At 42.4% G+C, this 18,033-nt stretch overlaps 1 protein-coding gene across 2 annotated transcripts in view; it reads right to left on the minus strand.

The window, feature by feature from the left end:
* The window catches only part of KIT (KIT proto-oncogene, receptor tyrosine kinase), a 76,671-nt gene that overhangs the window by 40,777 nt on the left and 17,861 nt on the right, over positions 1-18,033 (minus strand). Inside the window, exon 2 of one of the 2 annotated variants that reach the window (XM_033160416.1) lies at positions 7,049-7,297. The exons of the other annotated variant lie outside the window; for it this stretch is intronic. Coding sequence (XP_033016307.1) covers positions 7,049-7,297 — 249 coding nt within the window. The remainder of the gene's footprint in view (positions 1-7,048; positions 7,298-18,033) is intronic. 2 annotated transcript variants of the gene reach the window in all.

The raw sequence follows: 18,033 nt of genomic DNA on the forward strand, positions 1-18,033 counted from the left end.
GATTATTTTTTTTTTGGAACTACTGAAATGTCCTTTTCCAGAAATTTAGGCAATTAAAGAATTCTGTACTAAAGAATCCTTATCCATTTTTAATCATCGTTGCGATGCTTTCTTGGATAATTGAAAAACAAGAAAAAAAACTCCTCTGGGAATTAATTTTTGCTGGGACTGTCCCCAAAACATTATAAATTCACCTACAAGTGTACTTCAGACATTTATGACTTGAAAATAACAGAATGAAAATTATGAGGATGTTAACTAATGGATTGTCAGCTGAGTGGGTTCTGGGCCTCCATGAACATTTCTCCTTTATTTTTGTTGTTGTTGTTCAGTCGTTCAGTCGTGTCCGACTCTTCGTGACCCCATGGACCAGAGCATGCCAGGCACGCCTATCCTTCACTGCCTCCCGCAGTTTGGCCAAACTCATGTTAGTAGCTTCGAGAACACCGTCCAACCATCTCGTCCTCTGTCGTCCCCTTCTCCTTGTGCCCTCCATCTTTCCCAACATCAGGGTCTTTTCTAGGGAGTCTTCTCTTCTCATGAGGTGGCCAAAGTACTGGAGCCTCAACTTCAGGATCTGTCCTTCTAGTGAGCACTCGGGGCTGATTTCTTTAAGAATTGATAGGTTTGATCTTCTTGCAGTCCATGGGACTCTCAAGAGTCTCCTCCAGCACCATAATTCAAAAGCATCAATTCTTCGGCGATCAGCCTTCTTTATGGTCCAGCTCCTTTATTAGCCTTTCCCAACCTTGGGTCCCCAGATGCTGTTGGACAACAATGCCCATCATCCCTGAACACTGGCCCCAGTAAAAGGGGGGTATATTACTACCCACTTCAACCTTTCCTCTTTACTCTTGTAAACATCTCATAGGTCTCTGATCTCTCTCCCTGTCTTACATCTTGATGACATTGGCTAATCAGTTCTCTGTTACAGTGGGCCCCTTACTGTCACATGTGGTACCCACACAGGCCTGGTCCTATAATTAGAAGCTGACTGTAATTGGCTCAATTTGTCCTAATAGCTTCAAAAGGCTAACTTTAAGACCAGATAGATTTGGGGGAAATGAGAGAAACCTCCAAAAAGCATCCAAAAAGAACTTCCGCAAAATTAAAGTCTTATAACTCTGTGATTATGACAAGGGATCTTGAATTATGTCTATAGATAGATTGGGTTTTTAGCCAGAAACAGACTTAGTTGTTGCTCACTATTGGCAAACTGTGAGGCCAAAGGAAATACTAAAATCGTCTCCTTCTGGAAACTGGTGAGGTATTTTTAAGTTTCCAGGAGAACAGAGCAAATTAAATGAATGGAATTACTTTAGTTATGCTTTCCAGCTCGTGCTACTGTGTGTTAGCAAGCCCTAATGGGGGAAATAAGATCACAGAATGTCAGAATTCCTTTCATAGTACAATTTCCTTTTGTTTATTTAGATTTCGGTATGAAATGGAGCCCACACAGTAAAATTCACACTTTCAGTACATTACCATGAATAGCTTTTTCCATCTCATTCACAAACAGAAATTCCTACGGAAAGTGTTAGGAGATCCCTCCATAACAGAATAGAACCTTAATAGAAATTATTTTAACTGGTAGCAAAGGCTTATTCCATCTACTGCAATCCTCAAAACACCTTAACAGACATACTCCCCCTCCCCAATCCACAGACTTGAGTCCACTCTGACTGGCATACAGCGCTTGCAAGGGCAGGATTTGTTGTTCCCATCAAAGGCTTTATGATTCATCTATATGCATGTGCAGAACCGCCCCTACATAAAACGGGGAAGCCACCTAATGCAGGAAGCATTCTGTGTTCATTTGGGAGTACTTTTGAGGTAAAACACTGAGAAAAGTTTGATTCCATGTTACTAATGTGGGGGTGGCTATTGATTTCCCATCTGTGGGTGGAACCTGCATCACACTGGTAGCATATGCATGATGAAAACACATGGGACATGTTATGTACTGAGCTGAATCCTAGAACAATAGGATTCAGAATGCAGCAGTCTGATTGGTCCGCAAGAGCCACCCAATCCAGCTCCAGGTAGAAGTGAATCCGCAACCTGATTAGCCAATCACGTGGGGCACATTGTGTAAATAATTTATATATTGCAGACGTTTTGGGGAAAGATTCATTCCTTGCTACTATGAGCTGAATAAAGAGCATGAAATTCACACTTGACTCCGAGTATATTTCAGGAGACCAAATTGCAAACATGCGCTGGATTATGGAGAAAGCTAGAGAGTTCCAGAAAAACATCTACTTCTGCTTCATTGACTACGCAAAAGCATTTGACTGTGTTGACCACAGCAAACTATGGCAAGTTCTTAAAGAAATGGGAGTGCCGGATCACCTCATTTGCCTCCTGAGAAATCTCTATGTGGGACAAGAAGCTACAGTTAGAACTGGATATGGAACAACTGATTGGTTCAAAATTGGGAAAGGAGTACGACAAGGCTGTATATTGTCTCCCTGCTTATTTAACTTATATGCAGAATTCATCATGCGAAACGCTGGGCTGGATGAATCCCAAACCAGAATTAAGATTGCCGGAAAAAATATCAACAACCTCAGATATGCTGATGATACAACCTTGATGGCAGAAAGTGAGGAGGAATTGAAGAACCTTTTAATGAGGGTGAAAGAGGAAAGCACAAAATATGGTCTGAAGCTCAACATCAAAAAAACTAAGATCATGGCCACTGGTCCCATCACCTCCTGGCAAATAGAAGGGGAAGAAATGGAGGCAGTGAGAGATTTCACTTTCTTGGGTTCCATGATCACTGCCGATGGTGACAGCAGTCACGAAATTAGAAGACGCCTGCTTCTTGGGAGAAAAGCAATGACAAACCTAGACAGCATCTTAAAAAGCAAAGACATCACCTTGCCGACAAAGGTCCGTATAGTTAAAGCTATGGTTTTCCCAGTAGTAATGTACGGAAGTGAGAGCTGGACCATCAAGAAGGCTGATCGCCGAAGAATTGATGCTTTTGATTTATGGTGCTGGAGGAGACTCTTGAGAGTCCCATGGACTGCAAGAAGATCAAACCTATCCATTCTCAAGGAAATTGGCCCTGAGTGCTCACTAGAAGGACAGATCCTGAAGTTGAGGCTCCAGTACTTTGGCCACCTCATGAGAAGAGAAGACTCCCTGGAAAAGACCCTGATGTTGGGAAAGATGGAGGGCACAAGGAGAAGGGGACGACAGAGGATGAGATGGTTGGACAGTGTTCTCGAAGCTACTAACATGAGTTTGGCCAAACTGCGGGAGGCAGTGAAGGATAGGCGTGCCTGGCGTGCTCTGGTCCATGGGCTCACAAAGAGTCGGGACACAACTGAACGACTGAACAACAACAACAACAACATATTTCAGGACATATCAGTGAGAGAGATGTAGCACCAACAGAAGAATTTCCCATATGATCTGTCCCAGGGAGGAAGCAGCCACTCTACACTTAACCACCTTGGCTGAAGCTAAGCAGGTCTTAAGTCTGGTCAGAGCTTAGGTGAGAGGCTTAATGGGAACCAAAGGCCAATTTGGGTTCCGCAATGGAATAAATATGGGATATAAATGTAATAAAATAGGACAGACACTCCATACTCCCATAACAAACAGAACATTTTGCAAAGAAAATAAACTCTCAGTGACAGATGGACAGCAAGCATGGATACATTTTCTTTATGCGCAACTTCACAGAGCAGAAGAAATCAACAAATTGAAGGCCAAAAGTAATTCAAAGACATCAACCAATAGATGAAGAGGAATTTCTCTGTTCAACTGAGCACACACAACCAAGCACCACAGAAAAGTCTTGCAGACAGTGGTGGGAAGCGGTACCAGAAATGCACTACTAAAAATGCTTCTTGGTTCACACGTATTTCTGTTCATCACTTCCTGTCTTACATACCTGTATATGAATGTAGTATCACAGTTCTAATACCACTAATCAGATGTTTCAAACCATCTCACATCACAGAAGCAAAGTTTTCCCATGAAGTAAGTTCACACATTCAACTGCCCTTCAGGATTATCGGAAAATCAATTAATGAAAAATTTAGTGATCTGTACACATGTGTGAACCAGTCCTTGAGTGTTACCAGCAGCAGATTATAAAAATTAGGGAAAACATGCACTTTGCTTTTGGCGGTGCTTCCATAAATCTCTCTAGTAAGATAAAGGACCACAGAACAGCTGCCCACAACTCACTAGAAACCCATACTCCAGATCCTCAGCTCCCCTTATTTCATGATATTCAAAAGATGTTTGGGCTTTACATGGCCTCTTTCCAAACTGCTCAGGGAAAAAGTCACAGCCTGAACATCAACAACAGGAACAATTGTGTCTCAAAGGGATCTTTCTGGAGCCTTCTGGCCCAGAACAAATCCCCAAACCAATTTTTCAAAATAGTCAAAACAAAATAGAAAATTCTTTCCAGTAGCACCTTAGAGACCAACTGAGTTTGTTCTTGGTATGAGCTTTAGCATGCACACGAAAGCTCATACCAAGAACAAACTCAGTTGGTCTCTAAGGTGCTACTGGAAAGAATTTTCTATTTTGTTTCGACTATGGCAGACCAACACGGCTACCCACCTGTTTCAAAATAGTGTTACTGGACCTCAAGTTTTACTGGAAGTTCAGTCCTGCTTCCAGTTTCAGCTCTGTGGCAACAGCCTTGGGCTACTCAGTAATAAGGGGAAAGCATGCTGCTCAGATGTGCCTCTGAGGACTATCATATATACTGAGTTTTATCCTTCAAAACAAGTTTCAGCGTTGATCCTTGGTTTAAACCAGGGGTCAGCAAACTTTTTCAGCAGGTGGCCGGTCCACTGTCCCTCAGACCTTGTGGGGGGCCAAACTATATTTTTTTTTGGGGGGGGAAATATGAACGAATTCCTATGTCCCACAAATAACCCAGAGATGCATATTAAACAAAAGCACACCTTCTACTCATGTAAAAACACCAGGCAGGCCCCACAAATAAACCAGAGATGCATTTTAAATAAAAGTACACATTCTACTCATGTAAAAACATGCTGATTCCCGGACCGTCTGTAGGCCGGATTTAGAAGGCGATTGGGCCATATCCGGCCCCCGGACCTTAGTTTGGGGACCCCTGGTTTAAACCCTATACATACAGAGGTCAAAACCATTGGACAGGGTTCATTGGTTCAGCAGTTTTCACCTGGACCTCAGTGTTTGTTCAGATGTACATCTTCAGCACTTGATGGCTACAACCTTACTGGATCATATGCATGTGTGAATCAACCATCACAGGTTTTTCACTGCCGATATGAACTCCAGTACCACTTGGCGTTACCTCCATTGCAATGTTTGTCAATGGAGTCAGCTCCTTTTGACGTCTAGTCAACAAAGTGTACAGAAATCCCTAAAGTGGCTCACTTAAGGAAGTCTGCAGAGCAGATACTTCTTCATAGACACTATGGGGTTTCTCATCAGATGACAATGAGAAAAAAACTGTGCCTGATTATCCTGAAAGAGAGGAGACACAGCAGAAATAGTGCTGTTATGTAGCCACATGATCAGGAATGAATAACAAAGAGAGATGCAAAGGACTCTGGCCCCAAACTGCAGGATCAAATAATTTACTTGTGGTAGGTGATGCTACAAGTAAGTTCTCTGATCCTACAGCTCAGGGATGGCTAAGCTGTGGCCCTCCAGATGTTGCTAGACAATGACACCCACCATTCCTTTCTATTAGCCATGCTGACTGAGGCTGCTGGAAATTTCAGTTCAGAAACATCCTGAGGACCACAGCTTGGCCTCTAGGTGGCTCTTCACTGTCCAGTCCTGATACAGGTGGTTACATGGTTAGTTGAACTACGTCTACTCTTCTTTTCCACAACTATGTACCTATGAACATATGTACCTACCTAAACCGTACAATCCTCTTTTGAGGCCCAGATCTCAGCATTTGAGCTGAATGAAGAGAGTTGGATAACTACCAGGGAGAAGGCTTTTTAGTGGTGGCACCCTGATTGTGGAACAGCCTTCCCAGGGCCAGTCACTATCTTTAGTCTTTCAGACATCAGGTGAAGACTTTTTGATTCACCTCATGTTATCTGTTCCTCTCTGTTTTTAAATCTGTGTTTTAACTTAGCAGGTGTGGTGAGTTTTTGCTTTGCTGTGAAACCTTTTGATTTTTCTGGACTTATTTTGCATTTTCATTGTTTCATTACTTATTTACTGTCAGTCATCCAGAGAACTTTATGTTATAGGGCAGCATACAAATGTCGTAAGCAAACAAGCATAAACGAAACTGTGGAGCAGGATGGAACTAAAACTGATCCAGCTGCTCCAAACCAGTATCTGAGCTCATGTTTTCCCTGCTGGCATAGATCCAGCCACCCATCTGGTTGCCAGGAAGCATAACAATTCAAATTGTCTATCTATTGAGCATGTCTATTTGCAGGCCTCAAGAGCAAAAAAAGTCTGCATTTTTAAATGTAAAAATGTGGGAGGATTAATTTTTTGTGTGGAGGGGAGGAATGCCCATGCTTCATAGGAGGGGGGAAGCCTGTGATAGGCAGATGCCCTGAATTAGTATACATGCACCACAATCCCAAGCACATTTGCTCAGAAATCCCGCCGTGTTCAATGGGACATGCTCCCTAAAAAGCGTGTTTAGGACTTCAGCCTAAAAGGCTCGTTTCAATATGCCCTTTGACATGGCCCTAAGTTCCCAGAAAGACAAGCAAATGTTTAATGCCACATCCATCTCTGGGATGCTTCTTGGGAGCAGTTGTTTGAGGGTGATGAGGTCTTAGATCAAGACTGCCAAGTCCAAGAATGATGCATAGCAAGTAGCCTACACCTATGTTTCAGTGATAGTTTAACTGGTACACACCTAAGCGTTTGTTCAGACAACCTTGCGGTGCAGCAGGTATTTGAAGGGTCGTTTTCATCCGATACACTGGTTTCTTAGGATGTGAAAACATCACCTCAAAAGCACCAATGTGATCAATATAAATGGAAGCACAAACCAAGTTTTAAGGTAAGGAGGAGGGGGAAAACAAACAATAATATTTACCTTTAACAAAAACATAAATTGAGTTGTTCAATCTCTCTGTGTTTATACATGTATATGTTCCTGTGTGGCTTGCTTCTGCTTTACTTATGTGTAACTCCTTCTTTTTTGCATTGAGGGGCTTTGCTGATGGGTCCGAACTCCGAAAATCCCAGGTCACAGGGCCATCGTCACTACACAACAGCTTTAACTCTTGTCCACTATTCACAACCAAAGTGGAAAATGCCGGAATAATAGAAGGTCTGGTACCACCTGCCAAAAATAAAATTTAGTGTTTAGTGTTTCGTACATTTCCTTTCATTGGTGTTTTTTTTAAAATCATGTTGCACAAGCCTACGTCAGTTTGATTTGTAGTTTAACTTCTTTTCAAAACACGATTCGAGTATTACATCATGGCTGCTGACTGAAATTTATTGGCTGCTAAACCAGGCTGTTTTTTGGGTGCTCCCACAGCAAGGGTGTGAAAACATCACATCAAAAGCACCAATGAAGCCTCCATGAAGACAGTCCCCGATATATCAGGAGTGGAAAGAAAGTATCTGATTTTGGGGCGGGATTAAATCTTTTCAGACAAGGCAAAAATTTCAGCATCAGTCTTCATTAGCAAACAGATGCCCTGAGGCTACATCACAACATAGCACCATTACTCCGGACATATGATTGCCAGGTGTCCACTATTTGAGTGGACAGTCCACTTTTTTCACAATATGTTCACTATTTTTTTCCACAAAATAGTGGACATTTTTAATTCAAAAGCTTTATGATGAAATGGTATTTTAATGTGTGTTAAAATGTTTGTAAGAAAATATATAATGTAATTTTAATTAAACCCACCCCCCCTGTCCACTATTTTTTGGAAGCAGACCTGGCAACCCTATCCGGACATTATGCTGAGAAAGGAAAAGATGGCTACCATCATGGGCTGCCCATGGGGGCAGCCATCTTCTTTTCCATTCAGTTCCGTGGTAATGATGTTTTATCATGATATACTGTTATTCCCACTGGGCCTCTGTTTCCTAATGAAGATGGATGTTGCTCGGCTGAACAATCTTGCCGGAAGTTAAAGCTGCAGAAAAATCTGCTGTTGGTTTAAAAAACTGAAAAGAAACTTATCATCTGCTGCTACATCTGGACGGTATCCCCCTTGCCATAAAATCATGAGAATCTCTCCCTTACACTGAAAAAACAAAATAATAAAAAATAAAAAATCCTTCCAGTAGCACCTTAAGAGACCAACTAAGTTTGTTCTTGGTATGAGCTTTCGTGTGCATGCACACTTCTTCAGATACACTGAAAAGTTTTAGAAAGTGCCTTCCTACATTCACTGTGAAGGTGAGGAAGGACTTTTAGTATACCTTGGGTTTTTTTCACCAGCTCCTCCTTCAAGGCCAGGTTGTTAGAAATCCAGAGACACAAACAACAATGAGCTCTAAGAGATATAGTCACATCAGCACTATATATTTAAAGAACATGGCATCCCATAAATAACCCTGGGAACTGTACCTTACACCTAAGAGTGAGAATACTCAGCACCTTTAACAAACCAGAATTCCCAGGATTCTTTGGGGGACAGCAATGTGTTTTAAATGTATGATGTGAATATGAAGGAAAACTGGCCTCTTATTAAGTCTTATTTACAATTAAGAGGACTTATCTATAAAGACATCCAAATTATTGTTCTTTCATCCAGTCTTTCTTTGTTTGAATATGGAAGAGTGGTATGTGTCCCTCAAGGTTTTGCCTCCGCATTATGCCTACATGCTAACAAAGGAGGAAGAAATCTAGCTTTCCAGCTTCCTCTTCTGGCATTTGCACAGGAAGAGAACATCTGTAAGATATGCCCTCTGATGCCGTGTGGCTCTTTTTCCTTGCCCTACCCAGAGAGGTCGGCGATTGAATCTGGGACCTTATTAATTCAAAGCATACGCTCTCCTACTAAGCTACAGCTCTGAATCAAAGGGAGTTAAATTAATTCTGGCCATCTTGGGGAGGTCTAAGTTCAAGTACCTGAGTTCAGCTACGGTGTATGTCTTATCACAGTTAAGCCACGCAAACAGTGTATGTTCCCTAGAAGGGGAAGCTATGGGAATTCTTTTCTTTTCAAGAGATAGTTTAAATCTGACAGCTTATGTATTATCGTTTGCTTATGTATTATTGTAGCTGTCCACAAAAGTTAAACAAAAACAAAAACCAGTGTAGCCGCATTTGGCTCACAGCGTGCTCATTTGATACCAATGTTAAGAACAATTCAATTAATTAATTGAAAAAAAGTTGATTTTTTTCAGCATTAGGGACAATGCCATAGGCTCAGCCTGCAAATGAAGTTTGCATGGATTATAGGGCAGTACCAAATTTATTTAACCTGCAACTTTAGCAGCTCTTAGAAGTACAATGGATTGAGAGGGTGTCAGATAAACACTCCAGCTAGTGAGAAATCCAAAGGCAGTTAAATGCAGATGATAAGGCAGAGAGAGAAGGTCAGATTCTCTACAGAATCTAATCAACCCAATTAATAGAGACCCCTCCCAATCAACAAAGACTGGGGGCCAAACTACATGTTACACTTAATGTGTAGCATGCTGCTATCTCTCTTTTTTTCTTCTTAAATCAATTACAGTTGCTTGGGGTGGGAGGGATTGTGACAAAAATAACAGCATGCAGGGGTGGTAAGACATCTTCCCTCTTCTGTCCTCAACCCAACCCTCCTCTCCCTGTGTGTTTCAACCCCCCCCCCAAAAAAAAACCCCATCTCCATGGTTGTAATTAAGCACGCAACATATTTTGACCTTAAGTGTGGTATATTGAGTAGCATGTTGGCTAGGATTAGGTTTTAAATTTCTGCCGAGTCATAAAGTTCATGGAGCCTATTCATACACTCAATTAACACATGTGGAATAGCTCCATTACCACAGCTACAATGGGGCGTGTGTGTTATGAACTTGCCACACCGATGCCAGATCTTGGGGAGCACCTGGTATTGCAATCTCTCCCTAATATTTAGAGAGGCGTCCGGCCTTTTCCATAGGCAACTTCAACAACAACTACAGTGGAACTTTGGTTCTCAAACGCAATCCGTTCTGGAAGTCTATTCAACATCCGAAACGTTCGAAAACCAAGACACGGATTCTGACTGGTCCAGGTGCCCCATAAACAGTAGCCGACAAACCGCATCGGACGTTCGGGTTCCAAAAACCGGAACACTTACTTCCGGGCTTTCGGCATTTGGAAGGCGAAATGTTCGAGTGCCAAGGTGTTCGAGAACCAAGGTTCCATTGTACATGGAAACACTATGAATGCATGAATCAGAACTGGCTGAGCCTGGGCCCATCACTCAACAACTAACTCACCTCATGGAGTTACCAAGAGAATATTTTTAAAGTTAGTTTTTTAGGGGGTGTTTGTGTGTGTGTGTGTGCATGTGTGCTGTGGGACATGGGTGGCACTGTGGGTTAAACCACAGAGCCTAGGGCTTGCCGATCAGAAGGTTATTCGGTTCGAAGCCCCACGACGGGGTGAGCCCCCGTTGCTCGGCCCCTCCTCTTACCCACCTAGCAGTTCAAAAGCACACCAAAAATGTGCAAGTAGATAAATAGGTACCGCTCCGGCGGGAAGGTAAACAGCATTTCCATGCGCTGCTCTGGTTTCGCCAGAAGCGGCTTAGTCATGCTGGCCACATGACACGGAAAAACTGTCTGCGGACAAACGCCGGCTCCCTCGGCCAGTAAAGCAAGATGAGTGCCGCAACCCTAGAGTCGTCCACGACTGGACCTAATGGTCCTTTACCTTTACATAATAGTGACACAAAAGATGGGAAAGTATGTGACACTCTTATTACCGGTATTTCTATATTCATTTTAAGCTCTTTTATTCTTTGGAGAAAGTTTAACAGAAGCACATGCACACACTAAAACATTTTGAGCCCCCCCCCCAAAATAAAATGCATATTTGCTTTTATTTCCATGCATGCGTTCCTTTTATTTGCTGCTTTGGCATCCATAGGGAACAATAGCTTTCTTTCACTCTGTACAGCCATGTAATTTCCAAGTCATACATTCAAAGGCTTCTGTTTGGCTTACAATGAATCTTCTCTTCTAAGCCACCATACACCTCTAACAAGGTACTTAGCATACGTCCCCCTGACAAGAATGAATCCAAAGTCACAGGACCGAGAGCATCATTTTCAGTTAATCATGTGCCCGTTTATGATTCCCAAGAAGAGACAGCAACAAAAACCACTTTATGGTATTAAAAGAAAAAACACACCGCACATCATGGGAACATAGGAAGCTTCCTTATACTGAGTCAGACCAGTGGTCCATCTAGCTCACTAATGTCTACTCTACATGAAAGACAGGTGCTCGCTCTACCACTGAACTACGGACCTTCAAAATGGCACAAATCACACTTGCGTTGATTGGAACACAATGTGTGACCCGCCAAGCTGAACAAAGTCATGCAAGTGACCTGACAAATGTCTGTCAGCTCTACTGCTTTTGATGTTACAGGCAAATGGCTGCACTTTCAATGGGTGGCCATTCAACCTGGGGTTAGAAGCAGAAGTAAAAAGCCATTTCGCTTTAATAAACACACCCCCCCGATGAATCACTTTGCTTTCCCCCTTCATCGGCCACCTTGTTTTAGAGGTGGGTTGATTATGCCCAGTTTGGGAGCCAAAGTTCAAAACAGGGTGAAAGCAGTCCGGCCCTAGCTCAAATATAAGCTTGGCCTTGGACATAGAAGGACCCAAACATTTCTAACCCCCAGCCCAGCAGGACCGATCACACGCAATACTCCTGTTCCAACAGCCCCCAAAATGCAAAACCAAGTACTGGCCCTATAGAGAAAGATGCCGGTAGAGGGAGAAAGTCCTCCTGATGACTTAAGAGAAGCAAGGACACCCCACAATATGATGAAGACTAGAAAATGTAGCATGGGGCCACTGATAAACATATTGCATATCTGCTATAATATAGACCAGGGGTGGCCAACTCCCAAGAGGCTGCGATCTGCTCAGAGTTAAAAGCTGGCAGTGATCTACCCCCCTTTTTAGGGTTCAGGTTAAAGTTGTTGAGCTTTTTTTTTTAGGAAGGAGGAAGGCCCATTTTGGGGGGGTTGGGTCAAAGTTGTTGGGTTTTTACTGGGAGTAGGTAAAATGTTGAGCTTTTTTTAATGGGAGCCACAGTTTTTCAGCTTCCTTGGGGGAGCCAATGATCTACCAGTAATCTACCGCAGACGTCCAGTGATCTACCGGTAGATCACGATCTACCTGTTGGACATGCCTGATATAGACAATATGCAACCTTGGCAGAGGAATGGTATCTTCGAATGAAAATGCAGTGTAATTATTACACTATGGCAATATAGTGCAGTGAAGAGGAATAATAGGGCCGCAATCCCACATGGGGCTTAAAAACTGTACGGAAACCAGCAGAACTTGAGTGCATATACAGTAAATGCCTGTAGCCATACAGACCACATGGAATCTTCCACTTATCAATCTTCCAATACCAATCTTCCAATACCAAAAAGGAAGAGAACACAATACGATTGTATGAGAAAAGTAATGGTCATCAGGGCACTCACCACACTAGTTTGCTGATGGCCTCATCACATAATTCCATGATCTTAAGAGCCATTTACTGCCCCAACTGGTACTGGTGACATCAGCTCCTCGCCCCCATGGGTATGTGCATCCTTAAGACAACAGGGAGTTAACGATCCTGAAGAACCACCATCGGTGGTACCAGCTCCTGCTGTGGGATTGCAGCTTTGGCTGCTGCAATACCTCAGAACTGCGATAGTAGCACTTACTGTATTAAATAGCACTTCACTATTGAAAAGCAGCACGTTGGAGATCAGGAACAAAATTACCTTTTTAATAAACATTGAGATTTCTTGCTGTAGAGCGGATGCTGACCTCCCCCCTCTCATGTGGGCCACTTTAACAGGTGGTCAGGACAGGTAAAAAAGAAGTGGAGTTTGCAGGACAACCCTAACTTTCAACAGAGCTTGCATAGTGTCAAATTTAAAAGGCACCCAATGCAAGCCCTGTTTGCACACTTAAATACTCCTGATTGCGCCTTTGCAGCCACAACTTTACCTGCCGCACACCTGGCAGCATATATGGTATCAGGTGTGGGGCAGGTGGCCAAATTTTGGGGGCAATGGACTTGTGATGCAAAACCAGTCCTTTTGTTGGGTCTCCTATTAGTCCTCCATCAATCATGAAACCCTAAAGCTGGGTAATTCAAAATTCACGGCTGTATCCCACCTTCATGCCAAGCAGCTCTGTCAGGCCCACCACTACCTCACAAGCAAAGGGAGCACAACAGTTCCTCAAAGGCCGCTGGCCTGCTTCATGTGGGAAGGCAAATCACCCCTACATCCCTGCCCTACAATGGGGAGACATGGCAAGACCCAGCCTAAGTTTCCCCAAATTGGGGAGGGGTAGGATACCACAAAAGTACTTCGCTTCATTGCTCACACCTACAATATAAAATAGCACTGATGCAGCTCAGTTACACGGATGTCTTTCAGCCAAGCTTTTGAGCTCCCCGTGACTAGACGCTGTCATCCTCTGCTCCACAACTGACACCTGTGGTGCATTTTGCACATGGCTAACCAAGAACAATGTTATCAGAGGTGATTATCACCTGCATTTCTCATTCTGAGTCAATGAGGGGCTACAGAAAGTTCAGGTCCCTGTTGTTCCTACTTGGATTCTCAACACCAGGGTGAAACAACAATGACCACAATACCTACTCGTTGTTTACAGTGGCAGATATGTACCTCTGCAAGGTCTCCCTGCGGAACAAAGCACTTTGTTGCCACAATTAAACACAATTGACACCATAGCCTAGCAAGGCTTAATAAAAAACAGGTCAATCATCCTTCAGTTACACTTCCTGAGCTAAATATCCCAACGGTTTTCAGATCAATAGTGGTTTCTTTGGAAAGTCTTAAAACTGGGGGAAGATAAAGATACAGGATTAACAAGGACTCTGTTGTTTACCAAATGGGTTGTTTGCACCATCTGTGGAGATAATGTGATAATGATAATCTCCTTCTCTCTTTTAACATTAATCCTTTTATCTTTAAAACTCTGAAAAGCAACAAGCCAAAATGCAAAAGGCGAGGAGGGTAGATGGGAGAATCGAGGGTTTGTTTTTTTTAAAGTAAAATAAAATAAAATAAAATAAAGGTGATGGTTCTTGCAGGAGATGGTTCTTGTTGGAAGAGAGTAACTCAGTGGAAAAATGGCATCACCAAGAAATATGTTCAAATATATAAAAGGATGTCATATAGATGAGGGAGAAATGTTGTTTTCTGCTGCTCCAGAGAAGCGGACACGGGGCAATGGATTCAAACTACAAGAAAGAAGATTCCACCTAAACATTAGGAAGAACTTCCTGACAGTAAGAGCTGTTTGACAGTGGAATTTGCTGCCAAGGAGTGTGGTGGAGTCTCCTTCTTTGGAGGTCTTTAAGCGGAGGCTTGACAACCATCTGTCAGGAATGCTTTGATGGTGTTTCCTGCTTGGCAGGGGGTTGGACTGGATGGCCCTTGTGGTCTCTTCCAACTCTATGATTCTAAGAAAGTCTGGAAAGGGTTCCCTGCCTGAAGCCATGGAGAGCCGTGACAGGCAATACGGAGTTAGATGGACCTATGCCAGTTTCTAGTGTTCCTATGATGGAAAAAAACATTCTCACAGGGCATGGTGGATGAGATGTGGTCCATGAGGAAGTTTTAATGCAGCCAACAAAGCAAGGAGGTCGAAGGGGCAGGCCAAAAGAGGGCGAGTATGGCTATGTTGCTACGTAAGGGACACAAAGCACCCAGAATAAAAAGGACAGGAGGCAGGTGAATGGGAGAACAGACTCCACCGAATTGCAGCTGAGGTGGTGTGCAGGTTCCTGTGTTGTGAGAACTGCGATGGCTTGTTGGAGCCAAGCCAGGATCATTTTTCGCTTGCGCCAGAAAAGTCCTCAGCTGTAGACAGAGAAGACTTCCACAGTCGTGTGTATATACTGTGTGTGTATGTGTGTGTGTGTGTGGTCAGAAAAGGCATGCAAAGCACTCAAATGTCTTTCAATCCAACATACTGCATAGTTGGGGGGGGGGAACCAACCCTATAGCAAACCTGGAGGAATAGAAAAGGTAGTAGAACTGTGACAGTTATTTAGACGAGCGATAGAATAACAAAACTGGATGCCGAATTGGTTCAACAAGCCTTCCCACACCCATGGCCTAACTTGAACATTGCGGCTGCTATATTCGGCTGAGGATTCTTCTATCTGCCCCTACTGAGAGGAGCTTTATAGTGAAGTGAGAAAATTTGACGCGCTCAACTTGATGCTCATTATAGACAACGGCTTGTACTGGACACAGCTCAATAAAATGTGGTTTGCGATAGGTTTGCTTGCGCTTTTAATACTATTGGTTTTAAACTGCTTTTAGCTGCTTCGTCTGCTGGTTTTATTTTGCGGTTTTTACTGGTGTTTAGTTTTGATACTGAATTTACTATTTTTATTATGATTAGTTTGAAAGTCGCCTTGAGGGTATTCGTGTCGAAAATGGATATACGTAAGCAACAACAGGTAACAGGATGTGAAAGGAAACGCAAAAGTAGATCTATATTTGGCTAGGGCTCATGAATTGGAAGTAAAGACGAAGCTTTGCATCAAAATGAGAGTTAAATTGATTTCAGTGCCAAATTTATTGACTAGACAATCCATGCTAGATCTGCAACAAAAGGCTGCAGTGGATCCTCACCTTCTGGCAGGAATGTTCCTGTTCAGGGTTCCTTCCAGACAGGATACTTTAAAAAGCTCAATGTACCCACATCCACACATATACACTTGTTTTTACGCTCTCCAACTGACCTGAATGAGTATGCTAAGTCCTCTTTTGATTTTTCCACCCCAGACAGGGGGTGGGGAGGATTTCCCCATTTGTCCCCATCCACCAAAAAAAACCTACTTCTGCAAACCTCAGGTTCTCCCAAACTTGCATCTCTCTTGTTTCTCAGAGGCCCCATTTTGGCCTTGCTGACAATCTCTATCTGAGCATTGTGGGGGTTTTTTGCAGCACGACCCCCCCCCCAATGCATTTTGCTCAATCAAAGAACACGTACGTGAGAACACGTGGAATTTTTTTATTTTATATAAACCTACAAAATTAATGCTACTTTCTGGAATGTACTCAGTTTTGTTCCAGATTAATAAAACTGCTAATCCACTAACTGCTGCCCCTCTTAATTTCCCTCCCAACCATTGTACATTTAAATATGCAAAATATAAAATAATTAAGTTGCAACAATTAAAACAGATCAAAACTTAACACTAATGGGAAATTCATCATTCAAATGTGTTGAGTTCTTACTTTTTCATTCACTGTAACCTTTACAGGACAATTTGCTTAATGGTTTTGCATTCCCACTCCAACCCTCAACTTATCTTTGGAGGCACTTCTAAAAAGCGCATTATCTCTTTACTTTTTTTATTTGAAAGAAGTGTTTATTGTAATGTGCCACACAGGAGTGTGATGCTGTTTTCTAGATTTCTTTAAGAAAGTAGCATCAATAAAAGGAAAGGAAATCTGGAGAGCCGCAAAGCTTTCCTCCCCCATAACACCATTTGAATCACCAGCCATTTAGAAAACACCAAATTCAACTGAAGTGCAGCTTTCTTGGTAATATGCATGCTAATTATTTCAAGGGCTGGCAGCAATTTAATCAAGATATTGAAGTTTCATTAAAGATATTCCGATCGTCTCCTAGATAAAGCCTTTACAAAAAAGGGGAGGAATAGCAATAACTACATAATTATTCTACTGTTGCTATTTTGTTATCTCTGGGTTTTTCCCTCTGCAATATATCTCATTTTTGAGAAAAATGCAACAATGAATAAAACATGCAGATTAAAATAATCTACACAACTAAACTGAGGGTGAAAGAAAGTTAATATTATATCTCAACTCTAGTTGACAGTGGCTGGCCTCAAAAGGGCCTCCTATGTCTTTAATACTTGCATAGAAATTTAGGAAGTCCAGAAGTAGGTAGCCATTTTAGAGTCTGTGTGGGCACCGGAGTCCAAGAACCCTTCAATCTGTAGTACAGAATGGCTTGCCAAAATGGGTTTCCAACTGCATAATAGTCACAGTAGGAGTAATGTTGGACACAACCTCTAATTACTTTATGATCTTTTTTATTTTTTGCAGCCTGGTTTCCTGTAACCTCACGTCTCGTGGTGAGGGAATTGCCAGAAGGCCCTCAGTGCTGGACCTCAGTGTCCGTGCTGAATGATGGGGTGGAGATGCTCCTTCAGGTATACTGGGCTGAGGCCATTTAGGGTCTAGACAACAAAGCTGAAGGATAAGGCTAGCCACGATGGTTATGCTCTGCCTTCACAGTCTGCTTCTCAATATCAGTTGCTGGAAACCACAAAAGATGTGTTATATGTATGTTATTGATATGAGATGTTTGTCTAAAGAGAAAAGAAAAGCAATTAAAAAAAAATTATATATAACAAAGTTGCCTCTAAGAAAAGCCACTAATCATTTTATCACAATCCCTTGATGTGGAGAGGTATTTTTCTTTAAAATCCCTCTGCTTGTTTTGTTAACTACACACCACCTGTGTAGCCTGACAAGCCACCATCTAAACTGCTGTGATTAAATGCATGGATTCTGAATCACCATTTGGAAATGCCTGCCTTCTTTAATTATCCTTTAGTTTTTAGGGTTTTTTTTTTTTAAAAAAAAAAATTCAAATCCCACAATGTCTGGCATCAACTCCATACGGATATCATGGGTCTCCTCATTTCTCACGAACACTCTTTTTATAATTTCTACTAATTGCGTTGACACATTTTTAAATGTTGGCTCATAATGACACTCGAGGTAGGTGGCTGGTAGGTAGGTGAGATTTTGAGCATGGGGCGAGAGAGGCAGAAATGGGCAAAGCAACTATAATACCAATGTTACCTTTG

Source organism: Lacerta agilis, chromosome 9 (assembly GCF_009819535.1).
Source record: "Lacerta agilis isolate rLacAgi1 chromosome 9, rLacAgi1.pri, whole genome shotgun sequence".
NCBI classification, from domain to species: Eukaryota; Metazoa; Chordata; class Lepidosauria; order Squamata; family Lacertidae; genus Lacerta; species Lacerta agilis.